This window comes from Pholcus phalangioides, unplaced genomic scaffold (assembly GCF_987345545.1).
Source record: "Pholcus phalangioides strain wild (caught in Gottingen) unplaced genomic scaffold, Ppha-v1.0 ptg000003l_1, whole genome shotgun sequence".
NCBI classification, from domain to species: Eukaryota; Metazoa; Arthropoda; class Arachnida; order Araneae; family Pholcidae; genus Pholcus; species Pholcus phalangioides.
Window position 1 is genome coordinate 19,811,741 of NW_028301596.1, and position 23,427 is coordinate 19,835,167.

At 36.2% G+C, this 23,427-nt stretch overlaps 1 protein-coding gene and 1 pseudogene across 1 annotated transcript; both read left to right on the top strand.

The window, feature by feature from the left end:
• The first annotated feature begins 1,614 nt into the window (after nucleotides 1-1,614).
• On the top strand, nucleotides 1,615-12,146 carry LOC149088232 (uncharacterized). Its single transcript, XM_089245599.1, has 3 exons — nucleotides 1,615-1,868; nucleotides 4,283-4,456; nucleotides 8,485-12,146. Exons 1-3 carry the CDS (start codon nucleotides 1,805-1,807, stop codon nucleotides 8,682-8,684), a joined length of 438 nt encoding a protein of 145 aa, XP_089101725.1. The 5' UTR covers nucleotides 1,615-1,804; the 3' UTR covers nucleotides 8,685-12,146.
• LOC149088233 (U6atac minor spliceosomal RNA) lies at nucleotides 11,624-11,718 on the top strand (annotated as a pseudogene).
• Nucleotides 12,147-23,427: the final 11,281 nt, after the last annotated feature.

The window sequence follows — 23,427 nt, forward strand, 5'->3', positions numbered from 1 at the left end:
AGCCGGCATGAGTGAAATTCGAATCACAGATTCTGGAAAATTCATAAATATATACGAATATTTGTTATTAAAAAAATCCATTGAATTGGCTGAACGCATACTGTGATCCTTATATTAAACCACCTTTCTTTTCCTGGCAAACCGGAAAACGGATCAGACCCTAACATTCAAAAGTCTGGCGTCCCTCGAGTTTAGCAGCATCCGATTAATGCGGGAGAATACGGTATGAATTTTTGGACCGCTCCTTAGGTGGTGGTCTTTGAGATAGGTCTTATAGGCATGTAGGCCGTGTCGAAAATACAGAAGGCAGCCAATTTGTGGGCTCTGAAAATTTGTGGGGCTTTTTGCTCACGTGCCCCGTTTGCTCATGCGAGAAACCGGCCCTTGGCATGACCTCCCCCCCACAAGGGTGTAGCTGACATGGTTCCTGCCCTGATGCCCAGCCTTCATTTCCAACCCATCTCATTAATGACAGTAAATTGCAATATAGCGATATGGCCAGAGTTGGTGTTTGGTGAAGTAGCCCTAATGCCCGGGGACAATTACCATCAATTTTTGTTTTTTATACTATAAATTCACTACTACTGAACCACATGTGCACCTCGTCCACATTCTTCCACGGAACTTCTAACCATCTTAAAAGCATCATGGGCCCCCAGTGCCAGCTTAACGCATCGGTCCACCCGGACATGGCCCGGAGGCTCCTCAAGAAAAGAGAGGTCTCAGAAAAATGAAAAGTAATGGAATTTTTCGAGAATTTGCCAGGTAGGACCTCATAAAAATCCCTTTTTCCGGGATGTCCCACTGAGCTGTAAGGAAGTTTACTTATAGCTCAGTGTCATGGACCCCCCCCGAACCAAGTGGTTTTTCTGAGGCCCTACCTTCAGGCCCGTCATTTGGGAGGGGCGTTGCCCCCCTGGCTTTTGAAAATACACTAAAAATGGTATATATATATATATATACATATACATACATTGAGTACATGTGCTTTGCCCCCCTCTGGAAAAAGTTGAAATGACGGCCCTGCCTACCTTGTAAATTCTAGAAAATTTCAACCGTATCTCATTTTTGTGAGGCGCCCGGTTGGGCCCATGCGCTAAAACGACACTGCTTATAGCTCAGCTACGACCGCATGTAGCCATGGTCCCCCCACAAGGGGTGCACTGACAAGGCTCCAGCCCCGGGGCAATTTTCACAAATTTTTTGCTTTTCCACGCTATAAATTTATCATAAAGGGGCCCCCGTGAAAGTCTTGTCGGTAGGGCCCGCGAAAGACCCCAGCCTTGGGGCCCTGCTTGAGGATGTGGGGGCCATGCCTGTACACTGAGCTATAAGTAAGTTTACTTATAGCTCAGTGTGCCCTTAGCACCCGGCTTTTATGAAAATGTCAAGATGGTCAAAATACGGAAGTGTCCCGGGAAATACACGTGATATGGTCAGCATACATAGCAAGATTTTTGGATTTCTGCTTTGCTCGACCGAAGTTGCGAGTTCGATCGCACATTGTCTCAGAAATACGATATCTCATTTATTAGACTACGACAGATTCATCGGCATCTACGAACGAGATCGTAGAGTGGATCGAAATCATCTCAGCGCAATCGCCAAGGCATCGCAGTGTTTTTCTGGTCGCCGTAGAGGTCATACCTTCCTTCTTTGCTTCTTGCTTGCATGTTGACCTGATTATTATACACTCAAGTCAGGTTTTTCCTCTCGTTGTGATAATCTTGCCTTTGCGGGAAGAAGAAAATAATAATCGTGTTTTTTTCCGATTATTAATTAATTAATTTCCATAATCACAAACATGATTAATATGCGGAGTATTCTCGTTTTCACTGCTGCATTTATCGTACTACATGTAGGCACAGGTGAGCCCTAATTGTTGTGATCTGTTATTAATGGTAACAGTAAACTAATTATTCATTGCTATTAGCGATTGTTATTGCAATAATCTGAGTGGTTTCAATTAACAATGTATTTTTCCAGGATTGTAATTATTTTTATATTTAGTATAGTTTCGAAAGTCCTTTAGTCATTATTCAACGAAATCGGGGTGTAATACATTCACAAAGAAAAATTAAATTTACTTTTGTGCTTGGGGTAAACTACAGGGTTTTGGCCCAGGGTCGTAACTAGGGAGGAGGAAGAATCAGTTGGGTCTGGTGCCCCAGCCGCAAGACCAGAGGGGGAGCAAAATTCATCCCTTTAACCTCAACATTGCAAGAGGTGCCAAAATTCAGGCTTGCCCCAGCTGACAAAGCATCTAGTTGCTGGCCTGGTTGGATCCAGTGCGAGGGGCCCACTCGGGCACTGCCCAGGGGTCTCATAAAAGTTAGATCACGTTAAAATTTTCAAGATTGTGCATGCAAGTGTGTGAATACCTACAAAGTGTGTGAGCATGAGACACTGACCAAAAAAGTGATTTAGAGCATGTGAATGATCAAGAGTGACCTATACAGCAAGGGACCAGGTCAGCGGGTGACCAAAGTAGTGATCTAAAGACTGAACATATGACTGACCAAAAGAGTGACCTAGAGCATGTGCACAACCAAAAGAAACCTAGAGAGTGCGTGAACGTGGACTGATGAAAAGAGTAACCTAGAGCATGTGCACAACCAAAAGAAACCTAGAGAGTGCGTGAACATGGACTGATTAAAAGAGTGACCTAGAGCATGTGAATGATTAAAATAGTGACCTTGAGAATGTGTGAGCATGGACTAACCAAAAGTGGCTGCGCATGTGTGCAAAATCTGAATGATCATAAGAGTGACTTATAAGGCGAGGGACGAGGTCAGTGAGTAACCAAAACAGTGACCTAGGCCTATAGAGTGTGTAAACACATGTTAATAACCAAAAGAATGGCCTAAAAATAGTGAACATGGAACTGACCAAAAGAGTGACCTAGAGCGGGTGTCCAAAAGCTGGCTGCTCCCCCGCGAGGTGATTTTTTGTGGCCCGTGACATGTTCAAACTTATTTTTTACATTTGTTTCGAATGATGAAAATGTGGTTAATGTAGAAAAAAAAGTTTTGATTTGCCAAAAACAATTCGTATTTTCATCACACAAACACAAAACCTCTAAATATATGTATTTGGGGAGTTTTTACACTCAGAAACCTACTGTGAGTTATGGAAGTGAGCAATCATTAGGTCAGTGATCATATGAAAAATATCTCAAAAAAAATTTTTTAATAAATTTTTTCTATGAAAATTCAAAACTAATGTGCTGTTGACTATTGGTAAAAATAATCTTTCAAGTATTTAGCTGGGGAAAAAAAAAAAAACTAGAAAAGTATTGCACAAAATTCAGAAAAATTTCAAATATCAAGTTGTTTGTTTAATAAACTTTGAATGTTTTATGAAGTAATGTTCTCCACTCTGGTTAGAGCGTTAACATTCATAATTTGCTGAAAGAAAAGAAAGATGAATAAGTTTTCTTGACTACTAAGAAATTGCAGTTGGCAAAACTATTAAAAAATGTGTGAGGCACATAAAAAAGATTTGACCGAGCTGCGGGCAATTAACATCAGCTCAAGAATTAATAAATCCCAACCAGAAAAATCTCTGGAAAAGATTAAGTTCAGCACGTTTGAAAAATTGGGAAAAAGATCAACACATTTCTAAATGCTTGGGCAAAGTTTTGCAACCATAAACAAAGCAAAGTCCAAAATTCAGCCATCAATAGAAATTTTTCTAAGATTGCACATAAGGATCTGACTTTGTTGAATCTAATGATTTGCAGAGAAACTTGGAAAAAATCACGTGTCAACCCCAAAAATTTTTTCCAAGTCCAGTTTTGCTAACTTTCAGAGTAGATTTTTAGACTTTGAAAAAAAAAACTATGGAAAAATTGTTTTCTATCCAGTGAGAACTTAGCCAGAAGCAGGCCGGTCATCAACAAGCAGACCAAGTCCACCACAGAAGTACTAACTAATACATGTGCAATCATGCTGATGGGAGGGGGCATCCTTTTTCCTAGAGTTGGATGATTTCGTGGCCATCTCCAACTCAGCATATCACATGTTCCAGTTTGCAAAGTCCTGCCCAAAGGATATCATGAAGTGTTGCTCAAAAAAGGATAAAGTCTTGGACAAATTCCTCATTGAAGCTGGGAATATTTTCATCAATTAATGTGGCTTTGAGCCAAGAGTTGCCTTTGAACTCTAAAAACTTTATCTACCCCAGAAATGTTTCTTCTCAGTATTTTTTGGGAAACTAATAATTTGTGTAATTTCCCAATTTTTTATTATATTCTTGTATTTATCTTTTTCTTTTGATGTAGTTGAAGCCATTGAATGTTACGTTTGCCAGTCTGTAATTGATCCAGACTGTGAAAATTCGCCTCCAGGCCCACAATTCCTAAGAAATTGTAGCGACATAAAGAATGGGCCATCAAAGCTGCATTATACGGCTTGTAGAAAAATGGAGAACTGGGTTGATTTCACTGTTTTGGATCGTAAGTGAAAAAGTTGAATGCATAATGTTGATTTAATTTTATTTATGTTAATTGTAATTCATACATTTTTGTTATTGTAGTTGCTTGTTTGTCTTTTTGATAAAGGGTTTGTAAAACTTTTAAAAAGCAATGAGAAAGTTATAAGTATGGTCTTAATCATAAAAAAAAAATAGTTTAAAATACTATGGATAGGTGATTAATTTAAAACTATTATGAAAGTATAGTTTTAATCAGAGAAAAAATAGTTTAAAGAGGAATGACTGATAGGCCTATAATAGTTTTTTTTCTAATTAATGACCTAAGTAAAATATATTTAATATATATAAATATATATATAGTAAAAAATAGTGGTAAAAACCTTGTACGTACAATTAGTGTCTTAGTATTGATAATTAATATGCACACTTTTTTGTCCACTAATGATTGATTGTTTAAATAATAATTATAAAAGAATTCAAATGAACTTAAGCCATAATTAAAAAAGAAAATCATAGAAACAGAAACTATTATAACACAACCAATATTTGTATCTTCATCAGGTTGATGTAAAATCAATTTTTTTTTCTTTTTCTACCTCTTTGTATGTATAAATTCTAATAACTTGTATCTTATACAATTTATAATTTAAACATACTACAGTGAAAAGCCTATATAATGATAACCGAACAGACCAGATATATATATACCCAATATATAAAAATATTGCTATAAGGGAGTTATCATTATATATCAGTATATTATATGACTTGTAATACTATGACTCAGGACCAGAGAGTAATATCAATATAGAGGAGATTGTTACATAAAATTGCTGTTCAGTGGAAAAATCGTTGCAACGATACTGGATATAACGATAAATTCATCTACAACATTTTTTCTTGGTCTGCAGAGTATTGCTATATCGAGGTTTCACATGTATATTACTTTTAATATAGAGATATAGAGGCTATTGCCCACTATTTCTATACAATGAAAACCATTATTTTGATTAATACTGGTATCGCTTTATTTTTTTTCACAAACCAATTTTAATTATAAATGACGTAATCAATATTTCGGTTCTTTTCACACTTTTTATTACTAAGAACTCATGCAATTATTTTTAAATGACTATCAGAGGCATTATTTACGGAGGAAGAAACCCTAAGTGGTCTGAAGTCCAGAGCGGTGTATTTAAGTAATCTATGGTCAAAAACATCAAATTGAAACAAGTGAAGGTCGGCAATATTCTAATAGCCAGCAGGTGACAAAGTCATAAATCTGCCTCTGCTATTTATAAACAGATACTTTAACTAAAATTTATAGCGTGTATAATTTTCTCTTTTAATCCATCGGCATATGATGACATTATGGGACTATCTTTCTGGCAGGACTTCACAAATTAAAAAAATACATATTTATGTACTATTCAAATTACTTAAAAACCAAGCATAATTCTTTGCTCAAGAGAAATGGTTCTAAATATTTTTTTTTATAGTTTTTTCACAAGTATCCCTTTTCTTTGCTAAAAGACACTGTCATGAAATCAGAAAATTTTGTGTCGTTCATAGACTTAAAATTGAACAATTAAATAAAGAATATTTTAGGGGTCAATGCCAATTTTCTAGTTGCTATGGCAACCTGGCACCTAGGGGGCAAGCCTCACTTTACGGCAAGAGAATTTATAACAAGATCAAATGAGCATATTAGGTGCTAATAAGAACGTAATAATTTTAGTGTTCTGTGTTCACACACTATCAAAATTATGATTTTTTTCAGGAAAAATATGAAAAAGTAGATAAATCACTTTTTCTGCAATTATTAAAAAAAATTCTCTGAAGGTGGTAAACATCATGGGTTTTCCCTGGGTGGTAAAAACCACGGACAAGATAAACATGTTTTTACCAGGGCGGTGAAAACCATCAACGGTAAATACTGTGTCAACCCTGTCAAAATCTCTGATAGGTGGCGCAACCACCAACAGATGAGGTCAATGTCAATTAAATAAGATTATTTGTGCTTTCTATTGTTGTGAGATTGATTTGATTATCCGATGAATTCCTCGTGCACGTGAGTGAAATATATTTTCATGTTTTAAATTTACTATAAAACAGCTTTGTTTGTTAAGCTTTTTTTGTGAAAGTAACAAAACACAGGGTTCCCAGTGACCTGGAAAGTCAGGGAAATGCAAAATATGGTCGGGGGGGGGGAATGCAAAATATTTGGCAAAAGTCTGGGAAATATATGTAAATATTTGATAAAAGCCAGAGAAAGCTGGTTTTTGCTATGAACCCTGGATAACCATCAACTTGCTTTAGAAAAATTGCAATCCAAGAGCAGCTTAGAAATGGATCCCTCGAGGAAGTTCAACATTTTTACATCTGCCAACCAGTGAAAATAGTTTAACAATTTCACGTACCAGGGAAAATGGGAGAAATAATTTGCAGTCCTGCTGACGGCAAGAGACATACACTGAAAAACTGCTACACATACCTAATATCGTGTACTTCCCCCCCTCCCCTCGAGCACTCTTAACTTCTGTAGCACAACTTGGCATGGACTCCACAAATGTGTGAAGGTATCCAGGAGACAATTCACACTTGCAAGGCAGTCCACAATTCCATAAATGTGTGAGATGATGGAGATCTCTTTGGTACAGCACATTGCTAGGTCCCAAAGCAGAATATGCCGAAATCTGTGACGTATGTCAAGAACAATTATGGCTACTGCAGAACAATTGGAAGAATTTCCAGAAAAATTTAGAAAACACTATTATGGGAATTTTTACTGCAGAACATTTCCTGTCAGCTGTTGGCTTGTTGCAGAGCAATGCAAACCATTCTGCTTTGGAGTTGTAAGGTATCCTGTATATATCCAATGATATTCATGTCTGGAGATTTAGGTAGCTAGTGGAGGATGTTGAAGCAAGAAGAGTACTTGGAGTCACTCAGTAGCAACTCTCAACATGTGTGGTGTCGAGACTGTTGAAATGCACACAGGACATAAAAGGTTGTAAGTGATCGGAAAGGATTTTTACGTACTGGTCACCATTTAGTGTTTTCTATAACCTTATCGAGGGTCCTATATCATGCCAACTACACACGCCTTATACCATGACAGAGCCTCTAACAGCTTGAACATTCCACTGTTGACATGTGGAGTATATGGCTTTATAGGGTTTTCTCCATACCTATACACGTTCGCCATCATGATAAAACTGAAAGCTTCACTCGTCAGACCAGGCAACTTGTTTCCAGTCATCAACAGTCTAATGACGGTGACCTAGACCCCCCAGGTGAAGCGCATAGTTTTATATATTGCCATCATCAAAGTTACTCTATTGGGCCTTCGGCTCCAAAAGTCTATATCAGGGAGGGACAGTTAGCATGCTGACATGTGTTGATGCCCCCAACATTGAAATCTATTGCAATTTGAGGCAGCGTTGCACATCTATCTATCATGAAATAGCTCTTGTCAGCTGTTGATGGTCCTGCTCCTTCAGTCTTTATCAGCCCGCACCTCTGTTGGCAATTTGATTTATTTTTTTTCCAGATTCCTTCTATTCACAGTACACTGTTGAATGTTGTTGCGATGGTCGTGCACAAAACCCAAACTTCATCTCTATCTCGGAAATGCTGTGGCCCATCTCACTAGCATTGACTAATATATAAGCCACATTCAAAGTCACTTAAATTGTGATAACCTGCCTTTGTAAGTGCAAAAACTGACCTAACAGCTTTCCTAGATACCTGTTGTCATTATATACTCTGCTAACTGCATATAGCTATGTTCATTGGTTGCATTTCTCCCTTATTTGCATATCTTCGTCTGAACCAGTTTTTCTGTCTTCTCTGTATTTTCAAAAAGAATTATTTTCTGTCCAGTAAATATTGGCTTTTCTTTTCAGAAATTCAAAAGAATGACATACAAAACATTGTAAAAGAGTGTTAATTTGTCCATAATTTTAATATTTATTGCTGTCCGGTGTCTATCATATATAATGATTGTATAATATTTCTTACATTAATTTTTTTTCATTATCGTTGCAGAAAAACCTACTAAGCGTATAATACGACAGTGTGCTGCCGATGTGGATAAAGACAGGCCTTGCTACTACCGTGCCGGATTCGGTGGCCGTGCCAATGTATGTGACTGTTTTGAAGACAAATGCAATTCAGCATCGATCCCTCTCGCTTCCATGCTTGTCTTCGGTGCCACATTAGTGCTGTTTCTCAAAAGCCTTTCTTAACTGCTATTTAAATAGCAGTCATCAAGTAATCAGTGGTTTCGTTTCCTCTTGCTTTTTTTTTAGTTTTTTTCTTTATCATTTCTCTACATAAACTTTTTTTTATTTTAACACATTTTGCACAAGAGCACCTTTTTTTTTTGGTTTGAATTTATTTTTTCAAGAGCATTTATCGGAACTACCACAAACATTATTGTTTCTTTTAAAGCTCTCTAAAAACTCATTATTTTCAAAAACAGTCTTTTTCCTCCCGCACTATATTTTTATCTTTCAAATAGTTAAATACTATTATCGCCTTATGTTAGACCTGTTTATGGTATTGCACTACGTTTTTCTTGTTTTCTAAGGGATTTAAAAAAAAAAAGACTTCTGCTAGTCAGTCAAACAAACTGTAGATTTTGTGAATTTTTTGACGAAGAAAACGAAGAAACTGGCGGAAAAAAGACACTTAGATTTCTTTTTTTGATCTTATTTGTGGTGCTTTTAAGAAAAAAATATTGTTGCTTTCGTGGAGTTTAAATGTAGATCATGTGAATAAGAAAAACTAGTGGTTCTTGTTTTTTCCTTTTTTTTTATTCTTGTAGCTGCTCTATTTAGGTAATTGTAGTTGAAAATTGGTATAGTCAGTGGCCGAGTACATGTTTCTTATGATCGCAGCTGATTTGAGTTTTGCTGTTTTTTTTGTAGGTAAAGTTTAACTCTCGCATTTAGAGATGCTGCGATTTTTTTTCTTCTATGTTTTTTTAAATGTACTTCACCTTTACATTTATACTCGCATCAAGTGTATTGACTTTTGCCGCGAAGTCTGTAGTTTTTTTTTAATCTAAACAGTAATATGATCCACACTGATTAGCATATTCTTGTATGACTGTACAGTAAAGTCTCGATAATTTGAGGTGAAAGAGGACTGAGACCATTATAGATTGTTCAAAAAAGGCAAAGGTTTGCTTTACTAAGTGCTTTAAGAAGGGGTCATCATGGGAAAATTATTTGATGGAAGAAACACACACACAAAATTTGCAAACCATCTAGTGTCAATTCAGTATTTTGACATCCAAAATTAGCAAAATGACTTGTCTGCTTTGACCCATTGAGTCTGCATATCCCGTTTTGGGCCTGCTAGTAATTTTTTTGTTGAGATTTGATTTGAGAATAGCAATGATATGTAATGTTTCAAACTGGTCTGCATTGATTAACTATGCCTTGCACGATGTGATGTTTTTGCTAAGGGGAAAAATTCCAGTTGTTTCATTTTTATTAATAAAAAATCACTACATTGTTTTTCAGAAATTCCTTTTACATTTGTTTTTGTATGGAATTCGGATCGGTGGAAAAACCTCCTTCTCCTTAAACCTTATTCTCCAAAGTTAGCAACTATGTGTTGGTATTGAGTCTTACCAGTTTTGTTCTTAATTCAATGGCTCTATGGCCTCGGCTGCAGTCTGCTTCAAAACTGAAATTTGTCTCCTTGATTTAAAAAAAAACTAAACCAGATGTGTGCTCTTGGCAAAAACCATCCAAAAATATGGGGATGTTTCAAGGCGGAATTTTTAAAAATTCCAGGCCCCCTCCCCTTAGTTTATCTGGAACCTCAAACCTTTGGGACTCTGCTGTACGTGTTTTCCATGTTGACTCTCATTGCAATGAGAGTGATAACATTTCTGGATTCTGTATCAATCAAATATTTATGATAGCATGTAGATTTTTTCTTTTTAATAGCTTAAATGTTTCACTTGTTTTAAATTTTGAGTTTAATCGATTAAATTCTGTCCTAATATTGCTTGTGATTAACAGATTCGAAGAAGTAAAAAAAATTGAATTTGCCAAATTTACAATGCAAGTGTAGAATGGTAGCAGGAAATCAAATAGTTTTTTACATTCACCAAAGAACAACATAGAATATATTTCGTATGAAACTCGCTGATGTGTGCATAACCAATCCCTTTAATTTCATGCAAATCTTCTGCAGTGTTTCCCAACCTGTGGTCCATTAACTCCCTAGGAGGAGTTACGAGTACTTTGTGAGGCATCCGTGATATCACTCCCCCCCCCCCCCATTCACCACTATTGCATGAATGACACATTGTGAAGTTATTGTGTGTTACATCAATTTCTTTTTATGATATGCGAGTTACACAAAACAGTATATTTTGGATTTTAAGGGGAGGTGCTCCAAATTGACCTTTACTATAGCATGTTCATGATGTATTAAATTTCACTGAAGTGGGGTCTGCATCGTGAAAAAGGTTGGGAAACACTGATCTACTGCATGAATACGTATCTATTTTTCACTTTTGATGCAGTCAAACTTCGTTGTAACGACACTTTCATGAACTAGATGAGGAGGGGGATTGATACCATGAAAAAGCTAATTTCACCACTATGAAAGGTGTTTTATGATGAGGTTTTGCTGTAAATTTTTCTTTGAAATTATTTCTTTTTTGTTGCCATTAATTTTGAATTTGGTGCTATTTTTTCAGTGTTTGAATTATTTTCATGTATATCAGCAATACCAGTGTAATGATTTTTTCCACTGTGACAGAGGTGTCAATCAGTTATAGACTAGTGCCAAGGTATTCAAATCATAACTTGTTCGTTAAAATACTTGGTGTTTCAAACACTCCATTTCTGTAAAAGAAATGTTCTTCAGTACTTATTCATATCATTTATAAAGAAATGGGGGTTCCATCCAATAAGCTGAATACCCCAAGTTGGTTCATGTTACTCTGTTTTGGTTTCAAATTACTTTTACATCAACTATGATTTTACTTATGGGTCTTCTGATTCAGTTTTTTGTAAATATCATAATTGTACTTACCTAATCTGATTTATTAACTTTATTATTATTGTTATATATACATATGAAGGCAGTTTGAGAACGTGAATATTTATAGGTACAGTAGAATTCCAATTATCTGTTCTAATATGGACCAGGCCTAACACTGTTGTATGAAAGGAGAAAGGGTTAGCATTCTCCTTTACAAGCGTCTAACACTGATAACTCAAACCTATGGTAATATGGACCTTACAAAATTTTGGGTTCAAATGATATATATAAATGTAAAATTATCAAAAGTTAAAGGGTAAAATAATTTTTGAATTACTGCACAATGTGGTCTCTACCTAACCATACATACTAGCCCATGAATTTACATGTCTTGGAAACTGTAGTATCAAATATTATCACCAATCCCCCACACTCATATATTAAGACGTCACGGGGGGCCACACCCCAGTGTATGTTCAAGAACAAGATTGTTAAAAGATGATAGTGTAATCCAGAATCATACAAATTTGTCTCATCCAGGTGCTGATCCAGAGCAATGAGTCAGGAGAAGCAATTTATTGTGTAGGTTGGATCATCCCACATTTTATGGGACACATATTTTCCCTATATTTGGCTCTTGGCAAGGCAATCGCCCTTCCCTCGGAATCCTTGTTATATCCCTTCACCCTCTTCCCCACAAGAAAAAAATAAATCCTATTCCCCCCCAGCTAAGCCTACTCATAGGATTCTATGTATCTGTAGTCTCTACTGCCTCTCCCCTAAAGAGTGATAGTGCCCACTTTTTGAAACACTGCTGTGGATATTCTGTGAACTAGTTTGTCATGATGTAAGAGGTTTCGCCAATCATTTCACTGTAATCTAATTTTTTAAATGATCTCGGATAACCCAAGCCTAGGATAATCGGCATCATACTGTACTTAATAAAATTCACCTAATGCAAATTTATTTACGTATGTTCCTGGCCTATTGTCAGTTAAAAGAATGCAGTTGTGTTGAGGATGATGTATTTGTCTACGCTAAAATTCAAACTCTGACAGTGTGCCCCAATAAAGGTGTTGTGAACAGAATGTGAAATGTCAAATCGATGTCATACCTGTGTGATGGTGTCTCTCCTGTACTGTATTGTTGAGACATTGAAACAGTGAGAATTCAATTAAATATAATGTAGAAATTTTGTGCAGATAAAAATCATGACCATGTCATCTCTTTTTTTCATTCTAATATCGAACATTGATGTACTGTAGGGCTTGACAAATTAGGGTGTCACGACAGCTAGGAAATTAGTTTTAGCACCTGAAATTTTCTGTATATGTGACTGCTAAATTGAAGACCAAGGATAAAAAAATGCTCTGATCTCGTGACATACCTGCCAATTCTACTCCATCTCCCAGACTCCAGAAAAGTTCTTATATCTCCAGAGCTCCCACTCGTCCTACTTTTTGGTAAAATGTCCTACTTTCTCGGTTTTGTCCTACTTTTCTACCAAATCCTATCGACAAAATTTGTGTAATTGATTTTAATTAACCAGGAAATCATTGATATATTGCCAAATATTACAAATGTTGGAGAATGTAATTAATGAGTCTGCCAAAACAGAAATTGTATCATTTTTAAGGTTATTTGAGGAGGGTGTATGTGGACCATTTGGTTGATTAATTTTTTCATTTGCTTAGTTTGAGGGTTAAACAAGTATAGTAGTCATTAAAAACTTGTCTGGATGGAAAAATAACTTTGTATTTATTACTTCATGGTCTTGGACAGTAACTAACATTCATCATTCAAAATTATGGTGCAAATAGGTGAAACAGTTTGCATTTCCACTTAAAAAATGTATAATTATGGCGAGAAAGATAAAATTAGTTGAGCAGCCAGCATCAGTTCAATTGATTGACAGTATAACTTTGATCCCATTTTGAATAAGTGTCTCATTTTTGACCTGATGGTGATATTTTATTTGCAAGATTTTTATTTCTTGTTAATATTTTGTTTGACTTAATTGGTGATGGCTAGCACGATGCAACATTCTTTTTCGAAGGAGTAAATTCCATACAATTATCAAAAAAAATCCCTTTTATTCATGAAAAATCCTTTGTTTTTTATAAACTTTTTATATTTCTTCTGTATAGGGTGTTTGTTAGAAATTGGGACAGGAAAATCTCCCTAGTTCTAACTCTCCAATATTTGGCAGTCACGACAGCACAAGCACATCCAGTTACATGCGGAAGCAGATTTAAGGCTTTATTGCCTGTAGGCTATTCATATTCTGCCACCCTTCTCCCGTTCTAATGTGATTTTCTTGACCACCAATTTCTAAAGTTTTTTTGCCCTGGGCAACAGTACGCCTATAAATATGCCTCTGCCAACAACATAGGAAGAGGTGCCAGCACCAAGTCCAGGAAAATTTGAAACAACATTATCTTAAGGAGACAATCCATGTTGAGCTCCTAAGAAATTTAGATGGTGCCTAAATTGTTTTTTCAATTTGTCAAGCCCTGACAAACTGTTATGATTCTGACTATCACTATACACGGTACCATTAGCAGTTTGTTTTTTGGCTGTACGGGGGCCTGTCCTGCCAAAATTTAGGTCAGTTTTCTAGACCCTTCACAAAATAAAAAATAGTGAAACCATAAATTTGACGTTTCATTTCTTTTGTGATAGATCAACTAGATTATTTTGCTTCCCAAAAAATTACTCATTTTTCTCAAAAATAAAGAAAATTTTCACAAAAACAGGACCCTACAAAAAAAGTCGTGACAGACCCTTGTGGTATCAAAACTTTTCTTGGTTTTCACTGGGATATCCTACTTATGTCAGAGTATTATGCAATTTAACATTTAAAACTGTTGATTTTTTTCATGTTGTATTTTGCATTCATGTTATTTTTTTTTATTTGAATTTTAAACGGTAAGTGACTTAGTACTGTGTAATTATTTCATCGCCACATTTATCTGAATGGCGAAATACATTTTCTGGTATCATATCATGCATTAAATTCATGTAAGAACCTTAAATAATATCGATTAACAAAATTATATGCATTAAAAATTTTGATGGAACATTTTTCTGAAATAAATTATGGCCTTGTTTCATCTTGATCAGTGGGTTTTTGAAAAGTGGTTCCATTAGAGGTTGCTGAGGGGTCTGTGCAGAAGCGGATTTTAGTCAGTTGAGGCCCCGGGCGCAAGAGTTGAGTCAAAATATTGGGCCCCTTAAATTAGGAAAAGTTTGGGTTTTTGGGGCCCTTCAGAAGTTGGGGTTCTGGGCACATGCCCGCAGTTAAATCCACCTCTGGGTCTGTGGGATGTTTGTGACGAACCTCTTGTCACACCTTGTCCACTATCTTAATTCAACGAAGTGAGCAGATTAGGCCTATCAAATTATAGTCAACTCACCTTAATTAGACCAGAGGTGCCAACATGAATGAAACATGGGGGAAGTTGCTTATTATTCCGCTTATACAGGACTCAAACTTGTATACAAGGGGGGGGGGGTACATTGCATTGTATATTCATTAATTATTGGGAGGGGGAGTCTTCCTCTCCCTTTATATTTCTTGCCAATATTTCCCCTAATATTTCTTGGGTCTTTGGGTCCCTCTGTGTTCAGTTAAGAGAAGTCTTTGGATGAGTGTGGAAATTTAAAAATACTGCTTTAGCGATGATTGAGGCCTGATTTTTGAGGCTTGAAAAAAGCATAATCTTAATTATGTTTTTTTTTTCAACACCGTTAGATATAATCTTGATTTTTCTACGAATTTCAAACCAAAATTGAATTATCCATTCTTCACTGAAACTAAGACACTACAGCTGCGAATCAAATTGTCTTGTAAAATTTTTTTAAAAACCTGTGAAGTATAATATTAATATTACCTGTATAATATTAATGCTTTAAATCTCTTATAGCCAAACCGAAAATTAAATTTCGAGTGAACTTAAACTAATTAGCCAACCGATCAAATCACTGAAGCTGAGAATGTTGAAGTTTTAAATTTTTGGGTTCAATTTATTTAATCTGATTATTTAAGGTTCTTACATTCACATATTTTTTCAAGAAATCTATTAGGGGGCCAAACTTCCGATTATAATTATCTAAAAAACATTCACTACTGCCACATTAATCATTGTCATTAAACATTCCAATAAAAGATTTACATTAAACGAGCTTAGTTTCAACCAATCAGCATTCATAAATCAAATATAAGTTTTTACCTATTTCAAGCGCCTATGCCTTATCTGCTATGACATTCGGCATGGCGTTTTATTTTATTTAAACTTGAAAGGTGCATGCCATTTACGTCACAACTGACCTGCCAATTTTTGTATATTATGCACAAGATATTTCATTTTGTGACTTCGAGTCGTTTTTAAAATAATTTTGCACACTTTCAGTAATTTTTTTTAAGTACTTTAGTTTTTTCAAACAAAAATTTAATCGTAATTTTTTGATGAAAATATTTGTCATTTTTTGCATTTTTATTTTGAATAAGTAACATTCTAATGAATAATCTGTATAAATAAATGACCGTTTCTGGAATTTATATCGATTTGATGAGAGTGAAATTATGGGGCCGTATTCCAATTTCTTCAATCATTTTTCTCTGATGTTATAGCTGTACAAGCTCTGGACTGAAATAATTTGGAAATGTTATCACGTAATACCTACATTTGATAGCATATAAATTGGAGGCTAAATTCAGTTGTCTGTGTGATTGTGTAGTTAGCTCTCATCGTTTATGGAAGTTGCTTGCACACTTTCTTTTATCGGAATTGCAGTTTTTGATTTTATTCATTATTTTTTAGATAATCTATGTGCGAGATTGAGATTTATAATAATTATTTTTTTAGCATCGCCCAGAATAGTGTTATACAATTTTATTCTTTTGCTTTTTCCCTTCATTAAGAATTATCCCTTCAGGTTGTGTTGGGTGCATTCAAACAGTTGCTTGCTATTCGGTTCGAAATGACTGTTATTACCAATTGAAATTAAAGAAATTGACTAATGTGCATAGGGTTTTTTGTGATTTGAGATACTGTGTCGAACCTTGATATCTTGAATCTGACTGGTAAAGAGAAAAATATTTGTGATGAGGAGCATGTTGAAATTTAGTAGTTAGGTCATGTGATTCACTCCTAACTCATCCCTTGGGACATGCAGGTTACTTTTGTGGAATTTGTGTCGCAATCCTTCTCACCGCAAACTATGGCAGGGTGAGATGGGAAATAAATCCCTGAATCAAGGGCCAGGCTGAGCTAAGTTTGGGTAGGGGGGGGGGGGGTGCCATCCCTCTGGCTTTATCCCATTCTAGTTTTTGTGATGGATACTTATACACCACCACATTCAACCAGTGTGAAGACACCTGTCAGCACCTTTGACTAGAGCCTACTTCATCCTCCGAGAGAAATACTCTCATACACTCTCTTCGGACTAATGTAGTGTAGGGCTGTTTCCAGGGGTACCGTGGGGAGGTAGACTGACTGATGTGCCCTTTGGTGTTGTAGCACCCCCCCCCCCCCCAAATTTAGTAGTTAAGATTAATAGCTAAATATTTCAGTCCTTTACCTTTTGAATCTATCAAGGCTCAGGCTCTATCGCTCATATGCAACTTACATGCTTACTCTTCAAAGGTATAGAACAGAATCTTAACATGTATGCCCTACCCATAGCCAGAGGTCTAGATAAGGGGGCCCCCCATGTTAATATAGCCCTGGTTTTTTCAGAAGTTCTACTGGATTTTGGGAGCTGTAATCTGACATAGCAAGAGTTTTAGAAATACAGTAAACAGGGCTCCCACTTCTTTTTTTTACTAAATTCTATCAACAAAACTTGTGTAATTGATTTTAATTGAAGAGGGGATCATCAACATATTGCCAAATAATTCAAATTTAGTGGATTGCAATTAATGGTTCTGCCAAAGCAGAAATTGTAACGTTTTTCAGGTTATTTTGGGGTTTATTAATTTTTCTTTTGCTTAGTTTGACAGTTCAAAAGCTCATTTTGTATCAGTGTTGCAACTAGTCATTGTAAACTTCTATCTCAATAGAAAAAATAATTTTGTATTTACCGATTCATGGTCTTGGACTATTCATTGTACAGTAACTAACATTCATCATTTAAAATTATGGTGCACATTTTGTGTGTAGGCGAAACAACAGTTTGCATAACAATTGGATACATAGGCCTATTGTAGGTTTGGGGATTCTGATGCTACCCAATAGCATTCAATTGTCTTCTGTATTTTTAGGACATGCAGAGGCATAGACATAATGTTTACAAAGAACTAGAAATGAAAGTGCTTCATTTGTCAAAAATGATGTGGGTATTGAACAGTAATGTGTAAACAAATCCTTTTAAAAAAGGGAGGGACGGGCACAGTAAAACCATCTGGCTCACCTTGAGTTATTTACATTGGATCTTGTAATTTACACATTTTGCACTGTGCTTTTGGAAGTGGTCTCAAAAGAGCGTCATTTTTAAAAAACATACGTCTTCATAATTTGCTGTGCATCATGAAAGAGTTGACAGACTCTGGACATTGGAAGACTCCTAGAAGAAAAAGAATGTAATGCATATTGTGACAAGAGACAGAAAAGAATTATCTGGGGTTGTCTAATTTTCTGAGAGGGAGCCCTGGTTTTGGAAGCTGTAATCTGGCATAGCAAGAGCAAATGAGGTAAATGATTCGAGATAACTATGAAAAAATTTTTCATTTTATTATCACTTTAAAGAAACTATTTTATTTCAAGATGTCTAGGTTCAACTGTATCTCCAGCTTTCGTAATGTACTTGATTAAGAAAAATTATTTTTTTTTTACACAAGTTATATCACATACATACCGACATGACTTGGAATTGTTTTAATTGCGGCTAGTATTGATCTATTGGTTACATGGGTCCTTATGTTTGGATTTTTGAGATATTTTTGTTATGAATATTCTTCTATTCTTTTTTATATTGAATTTCAATAAATATTTTCTTATTTTATGTTTAAAAGCGTAACAAACACAAACACTGTGTATTGTGGCAAGTAACAATGCATCATTTTTCCCCCTTCTTTGTAAAAAAACTTATCAGGGAGGTGAACGGTTGAATTACGATTCATGATGGTTAAAGAAAAAACTTTCAATGTTCTTGTTGATAAAACAACTTTTATTAGATCTGACATTTACATTTTTTTTCTATTTTATTCGATAAAACAGATTGTTTCCATTAATTGTAATTCTATCCCAAATCGTAGATGTTATGCACGATTGTGAATGTGCTGAGACCATGTCATGGCTAATTGTTAAGTTGATTTGAATGTAAATAGGTTTATTGTTTTTTTTATTAGAGCATGATCTGATCGAATTTCATTCCATTTCCGGTGATTATTTTTGCCCAGTGATTTTTAGACGAAATTAGATATCAACTGTTGAAATTCCAATATTGCAAAAAAGTAGTAAAAAATTAAAAAACAATGGCGGTGTGTTTCGTAATAGAATATATATATATATGAACATATATTGATTTGTTTGTATAGACTATATAAAAAATGTATACAATTTGTTGCAAATAAAAAAAAATTGTACACTCCCTTTTGTCATTGGCTGGGGGTTTTTTTTTTTTTTTGCATCTGTGCTTCATATTCAGAATTCAGCAAATTGTGCTCACTACGATCAGTGTGTTTTGAAAGGCGGTTCCTCCAAGACCATGGGGTCCGGAGGTAGGACTTCTGAAATGCTAGAAAATGACTATACAGGGCTATTCCCCCGTGTCGCATTTTACTGGCGAACCGTTGTTCCTAGAAGCACTACTTCCAAATAGAACTCAGAGTTCATTCATATTGCAAGGAGTTGTATTCTTAAAATTCAAAAATTAACCTTTTTTGCGTACAGTGTCTTCAAAAACTCAATTTGAAAATTGTTGCTTCGTCTCCCCGAGGCCAACAAGAAAAATTCTACGTTTCCAAGTGCAATATTCGCAGATATATTTGAATTCAAAAATCTGGGAAAGAACGGTATAAATGGGGTAAAGAAGCATTGGCCGTTTGGTTTACCAACTTTTCATTTTTTGAATTCAAATATCTCAGTGAATACTGCACTTAAAAACGAGATTTTTTTGGTCTCAGAAGGCAACAACTTATTGGGTTTTTGAGCACAGTATCCGTATAAAAAGTTTTTATTAACTATACAACCCCTTGCAATATGAATGATGTATTTGAGATCTACACGTTATTTGGATACTTTTTCCAACCAGGAGTATGCCATTAGGAAATACGTTTAGCCCACGGGCCGGATGTGGCCCGCGACCTGAAACCTAATTTTGTGAAAGTGAACTGAACGGCAGATTTCTCTTAACCTGCGGCGCCGTTCCAGATCACCTAATGAAGTGGCCCGCATTGTCCTAAAGGTTGAGCACCCTTTTGGTATACAGGATAAGTAATGAACCTGAAGTTGCATTCTGCACAGCATGAATAATTTGCAGGGCGAAACGGGGGTAAATCCCCGAGTCGGACGATAGCGAAGCCAGTTTCGGGATAGGACAGAGAGGTCCTCTGGTAAATTACTAATATGAAAAAAATTTCATGAAACCCCAATGACCAAGATGAAAGAGCTTTATCCAGAGACTTACTGAACCGTGCATGCACCTCGTACTCATTCCTTAATTCCTAAGGAATCAGAATGTGTGTTCCGAGTGTATGCGTGGTCCGAAACGTATTTGCGTTGTCGAGTCGCGTTTGTTTTGTGTCCGTGCTGCCATCTGTCTTTCATTTTCTGAAGTAAAAGTGGAAATGCTTGAATTTTCATGCTTTGTCAGTATCGTGTTGTAGGCAAAAGCACCCAGAGAGATTTTTCTTTTCTTTCAAACCGAGCACAACTCAGGTCTATCACCATCTATGGAAGATTTACCTAGTGAGTTGTGCCGGAAGTGTGTGTATCTTGTGTATGATTTTTCAGTGCTGCCATCTATATCTCAGAAGTGAGTGATGTGTAGTGACTGAATATTTATAGTTTGTAGGCCTGTTGCTCTTTTTTGAAGGGGGAGATCGACTTGCATTTGCGCCTCTTAAGTGGGGGAACCACAGAAAACCAACTTCAGCCTACTACCATCCTGTATAGATGGGTGTAATTTGATGGAATCATTGCGGATGTTTCTGGACTTGAAATATAGCTCAAGGTGGGCCCAAATCGAGAAGTGGGCAATTGCCTCCTAGAACCTCTGCGGCTAATGGCCCAAACCACGCGTGTCAAGAAGTTTTTCAGAAAATTCACAAATTAAAGACGGCATTAAGAATATTTCATATTTCCATAAAGGGTGGTTGATGACGTAATAATATTTTTCAACACCCCACCCCCCGCCCCTAAAAAAAGGCAGGAAATCCCCCTTCTCGATTTGTATGGTCCCATTCAAACTTTATTGGCGAAAAGTTCAACGCAGTGTACTAATGTTGCGCTTGAGGCAATTTCAGCCCCCGCCCCAATAAAATTTCTGGGGGATACTGAGCCCCCAATAATTAATGAATGTACAATCCAATTCACCCTTCCCCTCCTGCATACAGGCCTGATCCCTGTGTATACGGGATGACTGGTAACTTTCAGGCCTCCTTATTTCTTTTCTTCATATTGGCGCCTTTGGTGGCCAACCTTTTCCCAAACAGTGCCACTACTAAGAACATTTTTGATATTCGATCCGTCTCTTGAAAAATCTAACGTACAGACCACACGCCTCTGTTTTCACGGGATATAGCTCCTTACGAAGGTTTTTCAACAGCTGGCTGATGCGAAGATGAATTTATGAATTGAGAGAAAATTTAACTGTCCTCTTGTGTGTGCGGGGAATCGAACTCATGTCCTCTGACTTGCTGGGTGAGTGCCCCCTAGACCACGTGACTACAAAGGCAACGATTCTCAGTTGGTCTGGGGTGCTCACCCGGCAAGTCAGAGGATGTGGGTTCGATTCTCCGCAAAGGCACACACAGTTGAATTTTCTCTCTTTCCTAAATTCATCTTCGCATCAGCCAGCTGTTGAAAACCCTTCGTATAGATAGCGAGGAGTGACATCATCACTAGATATAGCTCCTTCTATAGCCACTACAATAGGGGCTTATCAAGTCGCCTTAGCTCCTTCCACACACCTTATGGCTATCTTCTTGTCTCCATAAAAATGTTTGTTTTGTCACCTTTTTTTATCTAAATTTTTTTGATCTTTTAATCGCAAATGTGCATCGATAGAACCTGATTTTACGTATATGTTGCGCATAGGCATCGAATCTGAAGGTTCGGGGTACTGCACTACTCCAATATGCATGGATCCAGGGGGATCGTGACAAACAGGTTAGTACCATGATTTTTGAGAATATGTTTAGTAATCGGTGAGTAATACTTCGGGCTATGTAAGGACTCATTTTGTTCTCTGAACGGGGACTGATGGGGCTATTTTAAGACGGTCCTGCTTATCTAACACCACCTATAAACAAATATATACACCTATAAACAAAGTCCATTTTACCTACTGCCATTGGATATAGCAGGCCGACGCATGCGATATATTTACCTTTTTTTTGCAATACATCCAATAGCAATAGGAGAAATTGCCTTCGTTGATGTCACAAGCTTGTGGTGTTGGCTTATCTCATAAATTTTCTCCAAATTTTTAACCAAAGTTACCGAGAAGTGAGCTCGTTTGAATAAAATTATATATGTAAAAAAGTTAAATAAAAGTCTTCATTTTTTTTTTTAATAAGGCCTACCATACTAAACATAGGTTTGGTGAGACTGGTAAGAAAAAGATGGTTCAGAAATCAGAGAGAAATTAAATAGTTAATAATAAGTTAATTAATAGTTAATAATTAAATAGTTCTTTAATATTTTGGAGATAAACTTCGCGCGCCACTTCTGTTAAGGCGCGTATACATACACTAGCGCGCCGAACGTGCAACGCACGACCCCCTGCAGCGGTTCTAATCCGCTCGTGGATACACAAACTTCATTTGTGTTCCTTTCTTTCCTTTGAAAAAACCGATTCCAGGTGGGTCCAGTGCAAACAGCTCAAGAATCGTTCACAACACCGTACAAATAACTGAACAACCATTTGCGAATGCTTTCATTGCAAGATCCGATCGCTAGTGTATACGGGACTTTACGGAGGTACTACGGAGGCTATTGCGATGTTCACTTAATTTTTCTCACGAATTGTGACTGACAGATATAAAAATTCCAAAGGTCAATTTCCCCTTTACGTAAATGTAAAAAATTATCAGCTAAAATTCTGTGGTGGTGATTTCACCCCCGTTAAATGAAAATTGTTGAGATATTGAAATTTTTACATGTTCATTAATCAACAAGAGCTTAATGAGTAAAATCGTGTATTTTATACTGAAAGGAATTTACTTCGTAACTAACTTTCTTCGGAAGTAATTCATCGAGAATTACTTCCAATGATTAAATATATATTAATGATATAATATATAATGATTGAATATATTTAATATGATTAAATATATTCATTTATATCCCTTTTTACGTGAAATGTACCTAAATCTTGCAAGTTATATAGGTGCCAGTTTATTCTAAAGCAATTCCATAGAAGAAATTAAAAGCATTTTTCTGATACCGTCAAAGACGATGAAATCTTGATTCGTGCATACAATCTATTTGGTTAAAAAAAATTGGAACTTAGGACTAAACTATCGGAATTTAGGACTACTGATATGTACAGTCTTCTATCACAGCGACTAGGTCAAGAAAAATAAATAAATTAAATTAAATTGTGAAGCAAACGGTTTTTGTCATTTCGAAATTCTCGAGCAACGCCTGTAATCCCTCACCAGGGTAAAGTGCTCTTATCTGAGAATGTTACCGAGAACTGCGCTCAATAAATTCCTGCAGCCGCGATGAAGGTCAGGTTTCTGTTAATTTTCTTCTGAACTATGGCGTGGGCCACGTTCCACAACGCCCTCAGAACTTAATATTTTCGAGA

Bases quoted from the DNA above. Each gene is read 5' to 3' on its own strand.
- LOC149088232 (XM_089245599.1), top strand. From the start codon at position 1,805: ATGATTAATATGCGGAGTATTCTCGTTTTCACTGCTGCATTTATCGTA. The intron at 1,869-4,282 runs GTGAGCCCTAAT...CTTTTGATGTAG, and splicing joins CGTACTACATGTAGGCACAG to TTGAAGCCATTGAATGTTAC. The intron at 4,457-8,484 runs GTAAGTGAAAAA...TTATCGTTGCAG, and splicing joins TGATTTCACTGTTTTGGATC to AAAAACCTACTAAGCGTATA.